Source organism: Saimiri boliviensis, chromosome 4, assembly GCF_048565385.1.
Source record: "Saimiri boliviensis isolate mSaiBol1 chromosome 4, mSaiBol1.pri, whole genome shotgun sequence".
In the NCBI taxonomy this organism is placed as follows: Eukaryota; Metazoa; Chordata; class Mammalia; order Primates; family Cebidae; genus Saimiri; species Saimiri boliviensis.
In genome coordinates this window covers 46,513,547-46,529,762 of record NC_133452.1, presented here as the reverse complement: position 1 = coordinate 46,529,762, position 16,216 = coordinate 46,513,547, and the positions used below count along the sequence as shown (strand labels likewise).

At 37.4% G+C, this 16,216-nt stretch overlaps 1 protein-coding gene across 1 annotated transcript in view; it reads left to right on the top strand.

Annotated features, from left to right (window-relative positions):
• CLVS2 (clavesin 2) overlaps positions 1 to 16,216 on the top strand; it is a 78,210-nt gene that overhangs the window by 49,069 nt on the left and 12,925 nt on the right. Inside the window, exons 4-5 of the mRNA XM_003932374.4 lie at positions 3,986 to 4,096; positions 10,454 to 10,674. Coding sequence (XP_003932423.1) covers positions 3,986 to 4,096; positions 10,454 to 10,674 — 332 coding nt within the window. The remainder of the gene's footprint in view (positions 1 to 3,985; positions 4,097 to 10,453; positions 10,675 to 16,216) is intronic.

Genomic DNA, 16,216 nt, shown 5'->3' with positions numbered 1-16,216 from the left:
TACTTGGTAAATCTGCATTTGTCTCGGCTGGTAGAGGGATGATTTCTAATCTTGTCTTTGTCCTGGACTTGTGAAGATAAGCTGTTAATTTATATTGTCAGGATGAGGGAGGCCACTTGGGGAGATATGTGGCCTTCTATCTTGCAGCTATCTATTTGGGAACAAAAGGAAAGGTAGATTTTTGTGTGTGTGACTTGGTTTCCAAGCTTAACTTTTCCCTTTGGCTTAGTGAGTTTGGCGTCATGACACTTGATTTTCCTTTCACTCCTTCATGGTCACTTCCACATTTGTAGGATGGGGTTAGTGGTTAATATTATAGCCCTGTACTTAGAGGGTGTGCTGAATAATTAAGAGATATTGTGAGTTATCAGCAATCCTATTCAACGTTGTTCCCATTTTACAAATAAGGAAACTGTGGCTCAGAGAAGATAAATAGTTTACTTAAATAGTATGTATCAAGATCTAATCAGTGAACGTTTATCTACCTCTGTTCTGGGACACACACACACACACAGAAACACACACACACACACACCATATTTTTGAAATTCTGGGAATATGAAGATGAATGAGGCACAGTCTGGCTCAGAGTTCAGTACAACAAAACAGAAATCTCTTTAGATAGTTCAAGAACAAATGGATTTAATACCGGGAGTTAGTGTTTAAGGCCTCATTGGAAGAACTTGGGCAGTGGAAGTTAAAGGAGGACTGCTGCCGAATCCTTGGTTTTGAGGCCACATCCTTGTGGAAGTGATTCAGAGTCAAGAAACTAGTGTCCACCTTTGCTGCTGCTGTCCAAGAAACTTCTCACCTCCTAAGGGACGCCTAGAAAGAGGAAGGTGGGGTCTAGACATCGCTGCAAACAATCTCTCAGCTAATAAAGTGCTTAGCAGCTGCCACTGAAACAAAAAGGTGACTGCTGCCTCCTCTTGGTCCCTTAAAACTTGCTTAGGTACATCTCACTGGCAGAACTCTCCCATTCAGAATCATACGTTTAACCTTCCATTCCCTACCTTATAAGGTGGGGCATGATGGGAGTGGAAATGGATTACAGACCAGGCACCAATAGACTGTATCGAACACATAACCTCTGCACTCAAGGAGCTCATGGTTTATTAGTGGAGGCAGACAAATAGAGTTTCAGGGTCATATGGCAAGTACAGTGATGGACCCAGGCTTTTGCTAGTGATGGGAGAGAGTGGGCTTTTATGGATGAGAAGTGAGAGAAGAGATCAAAGAAAGCTTCCTGGAAATGATGTTTTTTGAGCTAAGTCTTAAGGTATTAATTAGTAAAACCAGATTATACTCAAAGGGAGGGAAGGCCGCAGTAGGCGTGTGGGAGAGAACAAAGTTAACAAGCCGTAAAGCAGCATGATGACAACAGAACTGAAAGGGATGCAGAAAAATGACATGCAGTTGGGCGTGATTAGAAGTAAGGAAGATCACAGTGAGGGAAAGAAAGAAATCAAGGACCATGTTCTTGTTTTGGACTTTGATGCCTGAGAGGTGACATTAAGTCAGAATTTTAAGCTAAATCTACTAGATTGCAAAGTCTAGGATTTCCCTGCTCTTTTACTCTGCCTCAACTATGATTGGGTATTGATCAAGGACCTCTAAAGATGTGTCCAAGAAAGTCCATGACATTGTGTGCAAGTTATGTGTACATGTTTGCATATTCTTTTCTTTTTTTCAGGAGAGAAGAAGAAATATGACCTTCTTATGATTCTCAAAGTTTAAGAATCACTTGAGCCACTGAGTGTGGTTGCTCACACTTGTAATCCCAGTAATTTGGGTGGCCAAGGTGAGCGGATCACATGAGATCAGGTGTATAACACCACCGTGACCAACATAGTAAAACCCTGTCTCTACTAAGAATACGAAATTAGCTGGGTGTGGTGGCGATGCCTGTAATCACAGCTACTCAGGAGGATGAGGCAGGAGAATCGCTTGAACCTGAGAAGTGAAAATTGCCATGAGCCGAGATCACACCATTGCCTGGGCAACAGAAGTGAAACTCTGTCTCAAAACAAACAAACAAACAAAAAAAATCACTTGAGCCAAGACTTTTGGCTTAATAGCTGGTGTTCATTTAGTTGTGTTCTAGCGATTGCTTCAGATAGCATAGCAGGCTAAGATCTTTTTGTCATAAAGTATCAAGATGTTGGTTTCATCACAACAAAAATATTTCCAGGTGCATTGCTGAACTCTCAGGAATGTGAGACAAATCCTTCTAAGCCAAGCACACACAGAAATCTACAGGAGAAAAGCAGGAGTGGAGGTGAACCCTGGGAAGCTCTGGAGGCAATTGTTAAATACAGGAACCCAGAATTTTGGAGAATAGTGGTTTCCTGACAAAGACCAGGGTTGCATACATTGGGGGCAAGTGGGAGACTGGATGTGAGACCCTGCATTCTTATAGATGTTATACTCTTAGGGAAAGATTAAACTAGGAAAACCCCTGCAGGCCAGGAAAGCTGTAAGGAAGCCTCTCTGTCACTCCCATATCCAGGTGAAATAATAATTAATAATAATAATAATAACTTTGTCTTAGTCTTTTTATTATTTAGATATATACTATCTTCTTTTTATTTATACAAATAAATAACTTTAAAACATACCATGCCTATATTTCTCTCAGTTTCATTTTATTGGTATAGTAACCTCTTGAACAAAAACCATGTATTTACAAAAGAAGTAAGACACTGGCATAAAAAGTAAAAGTTTTATCTTAAGCTATTTTAATTATTTTTTGAACTACTATTGCTTTATAGGGTACGGTTCTCAGAAATACAAGTTGCTTTGCAAAATAAAATTTGGTAGCTCTGCAAATCAATATGCAAATACTAGATTAATTCACTAATGCTCATAAATGTCCAAAATAAAAACAAAATATTTTAATGGGATTATGCCATGCACATTTTTGACCAGAGACTTTTATTGAAAAGAACATTTAAATTTAAAAAATACAATTATTACAGTTCCTTTACTTTTATTTTTTTTCCTGCTTATACTCTAAATAGAATTCAGAAGAATGCCAAGTATTATGATGTCACTTCAGAGACACTTCTAGTAGGTTAGTTTTTTTTTTTTTTTTAAAGAAGACCTTTGTAGTCAGTTCAATGTGTAATTTTGAAATAGTAGCAAGAATCAGATCTGTTTATGTAGAATCATTATCATACTAAAGTGTAGTGTCAAATATTGCTGTTCATTTGGCTTAAGGGTTCCCTACATATTTTGGAATGGGCTAGGGCTACACCTATTTAATTACGGGTAGGAAGAGGAGGAGGCTGGCTTTACATTTTCCTCCTATGAAGTGAGATCAGAGAGCTTTGATTTTCATTTAACCTTGCAAAATGCATCCTTATGCTTCTTATAGTACAATTCCATGTTTTTATTTTGCTTAAGCATGTTACATTTTTATAGTTAAAATAAGAAAAGAGAATGTTTGTAACAAAGTTGATAAAATAATAAGATAAAGAGAATAAAGTGAGTTTTGTGTTTGACATTGCTCACACTATAGATGACTACCTAGGGATTAATTATTAATAATTAATCTCTATGTAGGAAAATATTAATATTTTATTAAATAAAATATTTTTATTTAAATAGATTTAAATGTAAATGTAAATAATTTAAATGAAATTCATTATTTGACAAATCTCTAATGACTTTTGTTTTTAATGTCTTGTCCTGTAATGACTATTAGCAGTTTATAGGTTTAAAGTATGAACCTCCTAAAAATGCTGAAATTCTTATCAATAACCTATTCTTGGGAAGGATTTGCTTTATTATACGTTATCTCAATTACTGTATTAAAAGTACAGTGTTTAACGTGGTGAGGTTCTTTCTTCTTTGCTCTCCTTAACTCTACAAATAATCTCATCTAAGTATGTGAAAGAAGAAATATGTATATCATATAACCTTTCCTGAGCCTTCTCGGTATATTAAAGCATATTTTAATTTTTTTCCCTCCATGTTACTCTAGGATAGTTTCCCAGCGCGATTTGGAGGAATTCATTTTGTCAATCAACCATGGTATATCCATGCCCTGTACACCGTGATCCGGCCTTTCCTGAAGGAGAAAACTCGAAAAAGGGTATTTGTTTCTTTGTTTTTTAATCCTTTCTCATCCCTCATTCAACAAATTATGATGCATAATGTGTATATAATGTTAGCTATAATCAAATATACTTCAACATTGTATATAAATCAACATAGAAGACATTTAAAAAATCTTCCAGATCTGTGGTTATGAACAGTATGTCTGTGAATGAAGCGTTTAAAAGCTAGCTCTCCTTGTTGCTCACAAAAGAGGAGGATATCTTGGCACATTTATTGTATGTTAAAGCCTCAATTTAAAAGCACCCAAAAATCTTTTATGCCATGTTACTATAATGTTATTGATGAACTTACTTTGAAGCAAAATCTAAATAAAAGTTATAATTTTATATGCTGATAAGTGAGTGTTATTTCATAGTATGTATCACAATGAATGTAGTGACACCTGTGGTATCTAATATAATTTTTTTGCTATGATTATCATGATCGATCACACATTTTGAAAAGAAGCTAATATGTGAAAATTTTAATACTTCTTTAAATTACATTTTACTTGCAGTTTCTTCAATTTCACTTTCATCTAACAATGAGGATAGTCAAAGTGCATAAAACAAAATAATTTTTCTGAGATTGAGATAATTTATATAAAACACAATACAATGTAGAGCACAGGTAAATACTGAACACATATTTTCATTAAAATACATCTTGATGTACATTTCACAAATTTTTGCAACAGCTCTGAAAAGTAAGTTCAAAGCATTATCTCCTGTTTTAGAGCTGAAGAAACTAAGTCTTGGAATGGATAAGTAACCTGCTTACTCACATATAGAGAAGAAAAGTTGCAGAGCTAATGTACAAACCCGAATATTTCAGCCCCATGTATAGAGCTATTTTTACCTCCTGGTGCTGTTCCCAGTTTTCAAATGATTAGTTCCACAGAAAAATACGCTTTCCTCTAAATCTATATGGAAGATAAGTTTCCATTTTTCTCAATGACCTAGAAGGCACTTCAGGTAGTAGCTTCCTTGTAGTGTGAAAGTGCAATAATTACATGTCCATATCAAGCATTAATAAACAAAGGATTTACTGTAAATGAATCTGTACTTGTGAAAGTGAAATAATTACATGTCCATATCAAGCATTAGTGAACAGAGGATTTACTGTTAATGAATTTGTTGAAAATGTTTTAGTAGTTTAGGAGGAAGAATTCCATAAACAATTATAATATAGAGTAAAAATTGTTTCTATCACAAAATATCAAGCTAATTCATATTTTAGAATTCAGAAAGTGTTTTGAAGTGCCCCACAAGTGCTATTTCAAGCTTTGCTTTATGAAAGGATGATCAAGTGATCCAAAAACCTTCAGGGGCTTTTAGTACAAATTATACTGGTGAATGCTTATGCAGTATTCACTCAATGCCACATGCCGTTCTCAGTGCTTTGCATACATTAACTCATTCTTACACCACCACTTTGGAGTATATTTTGTTATGTTTCTCATTTTATGGATGGAAAAATGAGGCTTGGAAGGTTAACCAATTTGCTGTGAATCACAGCTAGCAGATAGTAGAGTAGAGCTGGTTTTGTGAATATGAGAAAGAGAGTTTCAGACAGAAGGAACAGCAAAGACAAATGTCCTTAGGTAGAAACACGCCTAATGTATTTGACAAACAGCAAGAAGGTAGAAAAGTTGGAGCAGAATGAGCTGTGGGAGATGATGGCAGGGCTGGGGTAGGTGGTAGAGGATGGGATAGGAGGGACTGTGTTGTACCAGATCACATACAGACTCGTACACCATTGCTGGGATCTGAGCTTTCAGTTGGAGTAAAATTTGAAGCCCTTGAAGGTCACTGAATACAGGGGTTACTTGTACTGAAATGATTTTTAACATGCTTCTGCTCTGTTGAAAACTACTGAAGAGGATCAAGTCTAGAAAACAAGGAGTGCACTGCGTTTTGGGGTTTTGTAATTGAATTTGACAGTTTTGACAACCTAAAGCTATGCATTGCTAGCATTATTCCAGATGGAAGTAAGGTATCTGAACTTTACCATTATAATTAAAATTATATGACTTAGAAATTTTCATATAAGAAAATAATTATATGTTTAAATACTTTACATTTCTACTTATATAATCCATACACAGTACAAAGCCATTAAATTCCTTCACTGATACTCCAAGTGACTCAGCATCACAATATTACTCATGCACCTTATACTTCAGATGCTGTAAGTCTATGTTCTGAAAAACTGGTAAAAGAAAAAACTGAAGAAGCAGTTGTGAATCTTTTCCTACAAATTCAGGTGTGCAAGATTCATCTGCTGCTTCATTTTCTTAAATTAACTTAAATTTGACTTTGAGTCTCCAACTCACTGGGCTGCTGGGAATATCAGCCTTAGCAGAGGCGTCCTTTTTCCTCAAAAGCTCATCGGTATCTGGAGTCTTTCATGCAGAGCCAAACTCCTCATCTGTCATGGCCACTTTTGATGTCCTCAGTGTTCCAACCAATATTAGTTCCTTCAACTATGGTCTCCCTCTGCTCCCAAGTTGCCTGTGATAAAAAGATATCTTTGCTAAAGTTAAAACCCATCGGAACTCACCACCCTAGTGCATTCTTCAGGAAGTCACTGGTTGTGGTCCTGCTACTTAAATGTTGATGGAAAACAGGTTTTCCTACTAATTGGCACAAATTTCTTCCTCTTAGTCAATATGGCCAATTTTGTCTTCTACAACTCGGTGAAGCTCAAAAGTCTTTCACCTTTCTACTCCAGATTACCTAACATAATCTCTTTAACGGCACAATGTAGAAAAGTAAAATAAAAAATGTAAGCATTATGTGGGCCAATTTTTAGAAATGTAAGGTATTCAGAGACAGGAACCAACAAGGATCAGACTTCTTTCATGAAATGGAGGAAGAAAAAAATATATAAGGAGAGAAAAATAGTAAAATGTTAATAAATGATATTATTACATAGAACTAGTGAAAACAAAGTAGAAACTTAAGAGTTGGGCAATTGCAATGCATCTTTGCTGCTTAGTTCAGAGATACAATTCACATGTAAGAGTTCTAAAAGATCTTTGTTATGTAATATGCATTTTTTCAAATATATCCCAATTGGATTTGGGATACATTTTGAGGACAGCACCAAAGAGATTTACTGACAACTTAGACCATGCGAGGAGTAAAAGATGAGTAAAATCTTGGCTTTGGAGAAATAATAGTATCACATTTAATGAATTGCCAAGACAGTATATGCATGATTTAAGTAAGGAAATTATATGATACAATAGAAGATTAGAAGTGCTGTCAAGAAACATGATATGTAGAAAATGGTTAGTGCTTTCAAGGTTGGGCACGGTTGCAGTATTAAATAGGCTTACCAAGGAAGGCCTTCCTGACAAAGGGACTTTTAAGAAGAGACTTGTAGGATGTAGGTCAACAAGCCATGAGGACATTTGGGAGTAGAAATCTCCAGACAGAAGAAATATCCGTTATAAATGTTCCGAGGCAAGTGCACAGTAGGAGGTGCGTTCAGAGTAGTTCTTATAAGGCCTTATAGGTTTATGCTGGGAGAAAGAAGTCAATGGGCATTGTGAGCAGAAAGATATGACCTGACTTATATTTTGACATGGTCATTCTGGCTGCCCTGTTGAGTACAGAGTGTAGGTAGAAGAGTGGATACAGGGAAAACAGTTAGGAGGCTTGTGCAGGAGCACGGCAGAAAGGATAGTAGCTGTGTTAGGGGTGCAGGAGTAGAGCTAGTTAGAATGATTGCATTCCGGATACATTTTGAGGAGAGCATCAACAAGATATACTGACACCTTAAAATAAGAGGAGTAAAGGATGGGTCAAAAGCTTTGGTCTGAGAAAGTGATGTCAGAGAATGATGTTAACAACTTTAACTGACGTTGAGATAGGGAGGAGCATATTTGGGGTTGGGGAAGATTGTGAGTCCAATTTTGAACACATTAAGTTTGCAGTGGCCATTGAATATTTAAGTAAATATTTTAAGTGGAGAGTGGAAATATAATTATGGAGGTCAAAAAAGAGGCCTGGATTCAAGATACATATTTCTAGTGCAGCAATATTATTTTAAAGTCATTGACTGAATAAAACGAACTGAATGGAATCACCAATGAGTAAGTATAGTTAAAGAAGAGATTGTATCTAAAAACTGAGACCAATAGTTCTCCAATTAATATATTAGGGCAATCACCAAAAGAGACTGCAAAGAAGTATCTAGGACGGTAGGAGAAACTCAGAGATGCAAGAAGAAAATATTTCAATGAACAGAGTCATCTATTATATTTATTGCTACTGAGGGTTCAAGGCATGTAAGGACTGGAAATTGGATACTGAAACTAATAATGAGAAGGACCTGGACAAAAGTTGTTTTCATTCAGTGATAAGAGACAAAGTCAGACTGGATTAAATTTAGGAAAAATGGGGAGGGAGTATTTGCACTATTAATATAGACAACTCCTTGGGTGAATTTTGCTATAAAGAGGAGAGAAATAGGATAATAACTAGAGATAGAAATAGGGCCAAGAGAGGTTTTCTGTGTCTGTGTGAGGGGAGTGGAGTCAGGATGTCCTTTCTCTGATGAGAAAGATCCAGCAGAGAGAGGAAATCTGAGGATGTGAGAGAGATAGGAGAGAACTGTTAAGAAATACAACTGAGTAGGGGAGAGAGGATGAATTCTAGTGTGCAGGCGGAGAGATTACCCTTTGTAGGGTTTATCTGTTCATTGTACTAGCAGTGGAGGCAAAATACATAGACACAGCTGCTGGTGGGTGGGTTGATGTCATCTGGTTGTCCTATTTTCTCAGTGAAAGTGGAAGCAAGGCCAAAGTGGAAAATGATGCGGAAGGAGGCAACAGCGTCTTAGAGAAGAGAGAGGAAGTAGTGTGTTAGGATTACATTCACTGCTCCAAGGATTTATTACCATGATTCTTGCGTGAGTTGAAGATTTCTTATGTGAACAATTCCATCTGATAAAAGTTATATATCTAATAAAATAAAGATTGTATGTGCCAGAACTTAACTTTCATTGGAAAATTATTTTCATTTCTTCTTATAAGAAGAGCACAGGGGTGCATATGTGTTTTCCTGGATATAAATACTGGCTGTTGTGCACTCAGACAGGAAAGGCAAGGTGTAAAGTTTGCAATTAACCTGGTGTACTTTGGGGAAGACGGCACCTTTCACCTCCTGTGGGTCTCATGTCACATACTCCAGACAGCCATTTGCTCTGCCTGTTTTGGCTAGTGACCTGTGGTTATCTGCTTTTCCTCTTCTATGATTTGTTGAAAATGCTTATTAATTGGTAACTACTGTCTTCAGATTTTATTTGATATTTTAGAGTAATCTTTCTTTGTTTTCCTATATATTTACTTTGGTGGATTCTAAAGGCACAGAAAGCAAATATGAATGTGTCAACTTATTCTTCTTGAACTGAAAAATGAAATTATTTTTGTTACTTATAAACTATAATGTTGAAATATATATTATATAAATTTAGATGAGACAACAGTACTATAGCTGAGAAGGCCACTGCAATTTTAAAACTGAAATGGAAAGAGAGGAAAGGTAGGAATTTATGGAAAAACAAAGCTTGAGTATGTGTCTTGAATATGTCTCCAGTTTTTGAAAAAGCACTATCTAGACAAAATAATTAAGGTATGCATACAGCTTTACATTTTTAATCTATTGTTTCATTTTCTATCTTGACAGTAAGTATGAAAATCTTTAGCAGAGAAGATACTGGCAACATTGCAGAACATAATGTACTTTGGGACATGAACTTCACTCAGCCTTTCATTATGATTATGCTAATCTACTTCGGTTATTTACGTCACCCACTTTGCATTATAAAACAGTAATTTAGTGGTTACAATATTCTTATTTTTATTGATGATAAAGAGAAAGCCATGCAAGTGACAGCTTTTGGGTCTAATAACTTGCATAGGCTCTGTAATTGATGAGTCTCTTATGAGAAGGGTCTGTTTTCACAGTATTCATTATACACATCATCAAATTTGCACAGCTAACACCAGGATGATGTACAGATCAGCATGCACATATTATTCTGCTCATGTTCCTGCATGTGAAGCAGAAGCTAAATTTGTGGTTGCAGCTCTTTTACCCAATAATTCTCTGACCTTCCAGAAACTACTTAAAGTGTCTGAGTCTCAGGATTTTGATATGGAATATTAGGTTAATAGTACCATCCCTGCCTGTTTCACAGAGTAGATGACTGGCTTAAGTATTTTAACAGATGTGGAAAACTCATATTTGCTATTGCTATTCTTACTTCCTCCATGTAGTATTTAGATGATATTTAGTTTCCTCTGTGTCTTTCCCTTCCTCCCGTCTTCCTGCATTTATAGATATTTTTGCATGGTAACAACCTGAACAGTCTACACCAACTAATTCATCCTGAGATCCTGCCCTCCGAGTTTGGAGGAATGCTGCCTCCTTATGACATGGGGACATGGGCAAGAACGCTGCTAGACCATGAGTATGACGATGACAGTGAATACAATGTAGACTCCTACAGCATGCCTGTGAAGGAAGTAGACAAGGAACTCTCCCCCAAGTCCATGAAGAGGTATGCTGGAGGTAGCCTGGGAGTGGGCTGGGGTCAGGGCAGGAGGTGGCATCCTGAGTCAACCTCTAAGCTTTCTAGTTTTTTTGTATATATTTTTCTAGTGTGATTTTTAAACTCTGTATGCCTGATGATTGGATGTCTAGGAGTTCTGAGTCAAAGATAAAGTCCTTTTCTTATAGTGAAAACATTTAAAAGTTATTCTCTTAGCAGTTTTCAAATATATAATAATACATTATTATATATTTGAAAACTATAGTAACCTTGCTGTATGATAGATTTCCAAAGCTTATTCTTCCTAATTAAAACTTTGTACTTTTTGACAAATATCTACCCATCTACCCCCAACCCACCCTGCCTCATCCCTGTGCTTGGTAACCACCATTCTACTCTCTACTTGTATGAGTTTGACTTTTTTAGATTCCAATGTAAGTGAAATCATGCAGTATTTTCCCATCATATTGTATTTCATAAATATATGCAATTATTTGTCAGTTAAGAAAAAGATAAAGTAATTCGAGGTAACCTAAACTTAGTGTTGTTCCCAATTCACAGACAGTCTAGCAGGGTCCTTGGAAGTGACCGAATCTGGTGGGTTTTCAAATTGCATCCTGAGAAACCAAGGGTTTTGATGGAGTGCCTCAGACCAAGTAGGTAGAGTAGAGAGAGTGCCCATTTCCCCTGCAGTGAGAGCAACTCTCCTATCTAAGCAATTTATTGGAATTCTGTGTAAGATTTCTTTTGAAGAAAGCAATGATGCACACAAACACATCAGTTCAAACACGGTATTCAACAAAGTTTGTGGTCCTTTTTCAATGTCTCTGCCAAGTCTTTGTCTAAAGATCTAAACATTAGTGGTACAAAACATTGTGTTTCCCTTCAGTTTTAATCTTTATAAATTTCATTGCTGAGTCAGAGTCCAAATACCTGCTTTGACTCTCACAGCACTTTTATGCCTTTTTTCTTTCAATCAATAATCTGGGGGGTTGTCAGCATGCACAAATGCATCCCTGGCTCTGAGTTTGCATTCTGCTGCAAACAAGTAGATGTGTAATTCTCAGACTTCCCAGGCAGCAACAGCCCGGGGTCCATTTAGATAACAGTAACAAATATTACTCCTCCGGTTCATTTCGCATTCACAGAAATATGGGCACCACAGCCCCTGCAAGTGCCTCCATACCTAGCTTAGGGAAGATGCAAGGATGTTGAATAGGTCATGCCAATGTCTGGCATCCTTCTCTGATGAAAGCCTTAAGGTCCTATCCTCCTAACTCCGACTCATGGAGTAATGTGGCTGTTCTTTAAGGATGCTGTTTTATGCTGCTGCCTCTGTGGTGATTATTGTTAGTATGTGTGTGCGATCATTTCCTCTCTCCAGGCTGATGCACAAGTCCTTGGAGAGAATGGAAAGGCCAGAAACTTTCCTTGCTCGATTTTTTCACTAGTTAGCAAGTTTATATTTAAAACAACTTTAGGCTTCTTAACTACCTTCTTTTAGAACAGAACTTCTTGAGATCTCTGCTCTCCTAAGGGGTTCACGGATGGGCTCTCAAAGGATTCTGTTAAGTGCTAAAAGTTGTATGCAAAATTTTGTGTGCATAAGTATGAATGTATATATATATGTCATGCATGTATTTTCTGTGGAGAAGGCATATATTTCATCAAATTCTTTAAACGTTTTTAAAAGCAAAAGTGGTTAAAAGCAACTTCCTCTAAAAGTAGTTTTCTTCTAATAAAATGATAATCCTAATGATAATAGTTGTTATTATCTATCATTTACTAGGTACTCATCATGAGTTAGGTCCTTACTAGGTGCTTTGTTTTACATTAATTTATTGCATCCTCACAGCAACCCTGTTAAACAGATATTGCATCCTCAACGTTAGCTAGTCTGTATGTAGCAGAGCTGGGCTCCAGAGCGTGAGGTGTGGAGTCCTTAACATCACTGACATAAAGCCTGCCTACTCTTGATGGCACAGAGCCCCTCTCTCAGGAACTGAACTACATAAGGGTTTGGAGGCAGCTGTCATCGGTGTCCACTAGTGTTCTTCTTTGTCAGCTAATGAGGCCCTTTTCCTTCAGCCATTCCGCCTGAGGCATGACTGCTCATGTGGCCCCATCATGTGAGCACATTTTTCTTTATAACTTCTACACCTTACCTGCATTCTGCTCAGCCGCACCCACCCCCTAAAAAACTTTTTAACTGCTCTTGTTGATTCCAGCCTTACCTGCTCCCCTATCCCCAATTTATTATCCACATAGCAATCCAAAAATCTTCTGAAAATACAAATCAGATCATTTCGCATATTGGCTTTATTTTATTTTTTTGAGGCAGGTTCCCCCTTTGTTGCCCAGGCTGGAGTGCAGTGGGGTGATCATATCTCATGGCAGCCTGAACCTTCCCAGGCTCAAGCACTGCTCCCACCTCAGTCCCCCAAGTAGCTGGGACTACAAGTGCCTGTCACCAAGCCCAGCTAATTTTTAAAGTTTCTTTCGTAGAGACCAGGTCTCACTATGTTGCCCAGACTGGTGTCAAACTCCTGGCCTCAAGTGATCCACCTGCCTTGGCCTCTCAAAGCCGAGGGATCACAGGTGTGAGCCACTGTGCAGGCTTCGGCTTTATATTTTTAATGACCACGATTTATGCAATAAATAGAATCACCTCCTTATCATGGCTTACAAGATGCTACCTTGTCTGACCCTGCCTCCCACTCCCCTCCAGGTATATCCCATTTTCTTCCTCTTCCCCTGCTTTTCAGACACAATAGTCTCTTTGTCCCCTTGTCACCACCATCTGAAATGCTCTTTTCCTTCATCTTCAAACGGCTGGTCCCAATCAAAGGTCAGCTTCTCAAGAGAGAGTCTTTTGATCTTTGTTACCCACCTGGTCTTAGTCAGTTCTACTTTCTCCTCATTCTGGTCACTCCCTGTCTATCACCCTTCTTTATTTTATTCTCTTCATAGCACTTTTAGTCTGTGAAATAGCTGATTTTATTTAATTTTATTTCCGATCCCCACCCCAAAGTAAGCTTCATGGAGACCATATGGACTGTGTTTACCCTGTTCTCTGAATCTCCAGTGCCTGGAGAAAGTCCTGGAACAACAGAGGGTGGTCAGCAATTACTAGTTGAATGCATGGAAGAGGGTGCTCTGCTGTCCATCAGTAGTTCCCTTTAAGTGCAGTATTCGTAACCGAATAGGAGACATCTGACCCGGTGTTAGTACTTGCGTTTATGGTGCAGAGTTCTGGCTTTGCAGGATAGACCTCAGTGGCTTCTTTGGGTTCTTGTTGTTGTCACTGTTGCTATTGTTCAGGCAGCCAAAGCTGACTCATCTGGGGCTTCCTAAAACTGGAAAGTCTCTTTACTTACCAATCCATGTCCTCCTATAGTTTAGCTTTGTCCTCCGTTCACATTATTTTAATTGATTAAGGCCCGTCTTGTTAGATTTAATTCAATCTATCCACCGTTTGTATACTGATTCTCTTCTCCAGTTAATGAGGCCATTTCCCGCCCTGAACACTTTGCTTATAGCCCATTAACGGCCCAAATCCTGAGTTTCTTGCTTGTGTCATAGGCTGATAAGAATTTTAGGCATTGTTTGGTGTATGTTTGGTATCGTATGGAATATTTATGATTCTATTGGAAAACTCCTGAAGAATGAGACTAAGAAAGATGTTGCACTTGCTTGTCATGCTCTGTTTGTCAGCGAATGGCAGTTTGCCATTGAGGAAAAGAGAAGATTGCTCCTGTGTTCCACGCTGATTCCCCTTGGCCTTTTTCCTTTTCGTAGTTTTATGTTATCTTTAGAATTAAGAGGTAGAAAATCATTCCATAACCAAAAAGTTGTCCATAATTTTTATTTTGAGTAGATGTAGCTAGATGCCTAAGAAGATGACTTTGTCTCTTGGAGGAACGGCAGGTCCTCTCTAAATTTATGGAGGAACAGCATAGTCATGTGTAAAGACACAAAGTTCACCAGACTAAGTATTTTAGAACTGGAGAATGTCTTTTACCTTACGTTGCCAATGCCTATGATAGTGCCTGGCACATAAGAGTAGTGAGTAACAGTACTTATTTTCATGATACACACTTCTGATTATTGAATATTGAATATATTATTATTGAATAATGTTAAGCATTTATTGTTACTCTGTGCCAAACCCTGTTCCAACGCTCTTTATATGTCGACTTATTTGCTTCTTAAAGCTACTAATAAAGTAGTAGTATCCACATTTTATTGATAGAGAGACTGAAAAACAGGAAAGATAAGTGATATAACTACGAAGTAGTGATGTTAATATCTGTACATAGGCAATAGTATTCCAGAGCCATTTTCTTAACCATATGCCAGAATTTGTGCCAGAGTTTATCGATGCATTGTTGCCTCTGATCCTCGCTATAACTGTGTGATGTAGGTGTTATTTTTCCCATTTTACAAAAATTGAGAACAAAATTTTAGAGAGTTTAGTCTTCTCATGATCATACAGCTAGCAAACTGCTATTATTAGCAACTGCAGTTATGATCCACTTTTGTCCGATATCTAGTTTCTTAAACACTATGTATTGTAGATGCATGAGAAATGAGTATTGGATACCTAAACCTAAATTACTGGTTTTCAAGAAAGAAAGAAAAGTTATTCATTGTGAAAACAATAGAAGCTATGCAGAAACCCCCGAGATGGGCTGGACATGGTGGCCCATGCCTGTAATCCCAGCACTTTGGGAGGCTGAGAAGGACGGATCACTTGAGGTCAGGAGTTTGAGACCAGCCTTGCCAACATGGTGAAACATCACCTCTACTAAAAATACAAAAATTAGCCAGGTGTGGTGGTGCATGCTTGTAATCCTGGCTACTTGGGGGAGGCCAAGTTGGGAGGATCACTTGAAGGAGGCGGAGGTTGCAGTGAGACCAAATGGCTCCACTTCACTCCAGCCTGGATGACATAGTGAGCCTTTGGCTCAAGCAAAACCAAACCAAAACAAACAAAAAAACCCAGAAGCCTCTGAGATGTATGAGTTAATGACAGCCATCTCCTTCCACTGTGGCTGGAATAAATAAATTCATTAACACTTCTGAATCTGCACAAATAATCCTGTTCTGTCATAAAAGAGAGTTAAAAAAAACATTGGACTAAAATAACTGTACACTTGGGACAACTAAATACCAAAAAGAAAAAAATTAATTATAAATTGTTTCTGACTCACTTTTGGTCTGTGATTGAGGAATTGTTCCGCATATGGAACCAGCATTCATCATCCAACAATCTTCATATCTGTAATGCATGATAAAAGCAAACTAGAAACTTAATCTTAGGTTGAACAGTATACTATAATTTAAAATATTTTGTTAAAAATGCCATATTCTCTAATATTTTTTCAAAAACAGTCCTGAAACACACAGACTTACAATGTGTATATGTGTGCATGTCTGCATAATGTGTAAGAGAATATTATGGCAAATGCTTAAATTTTGTGCCTTGTACTGTCTGAAAAGCATTGGTATATACTTATGGAATATTATTAGGATATATCTTAACAATTTA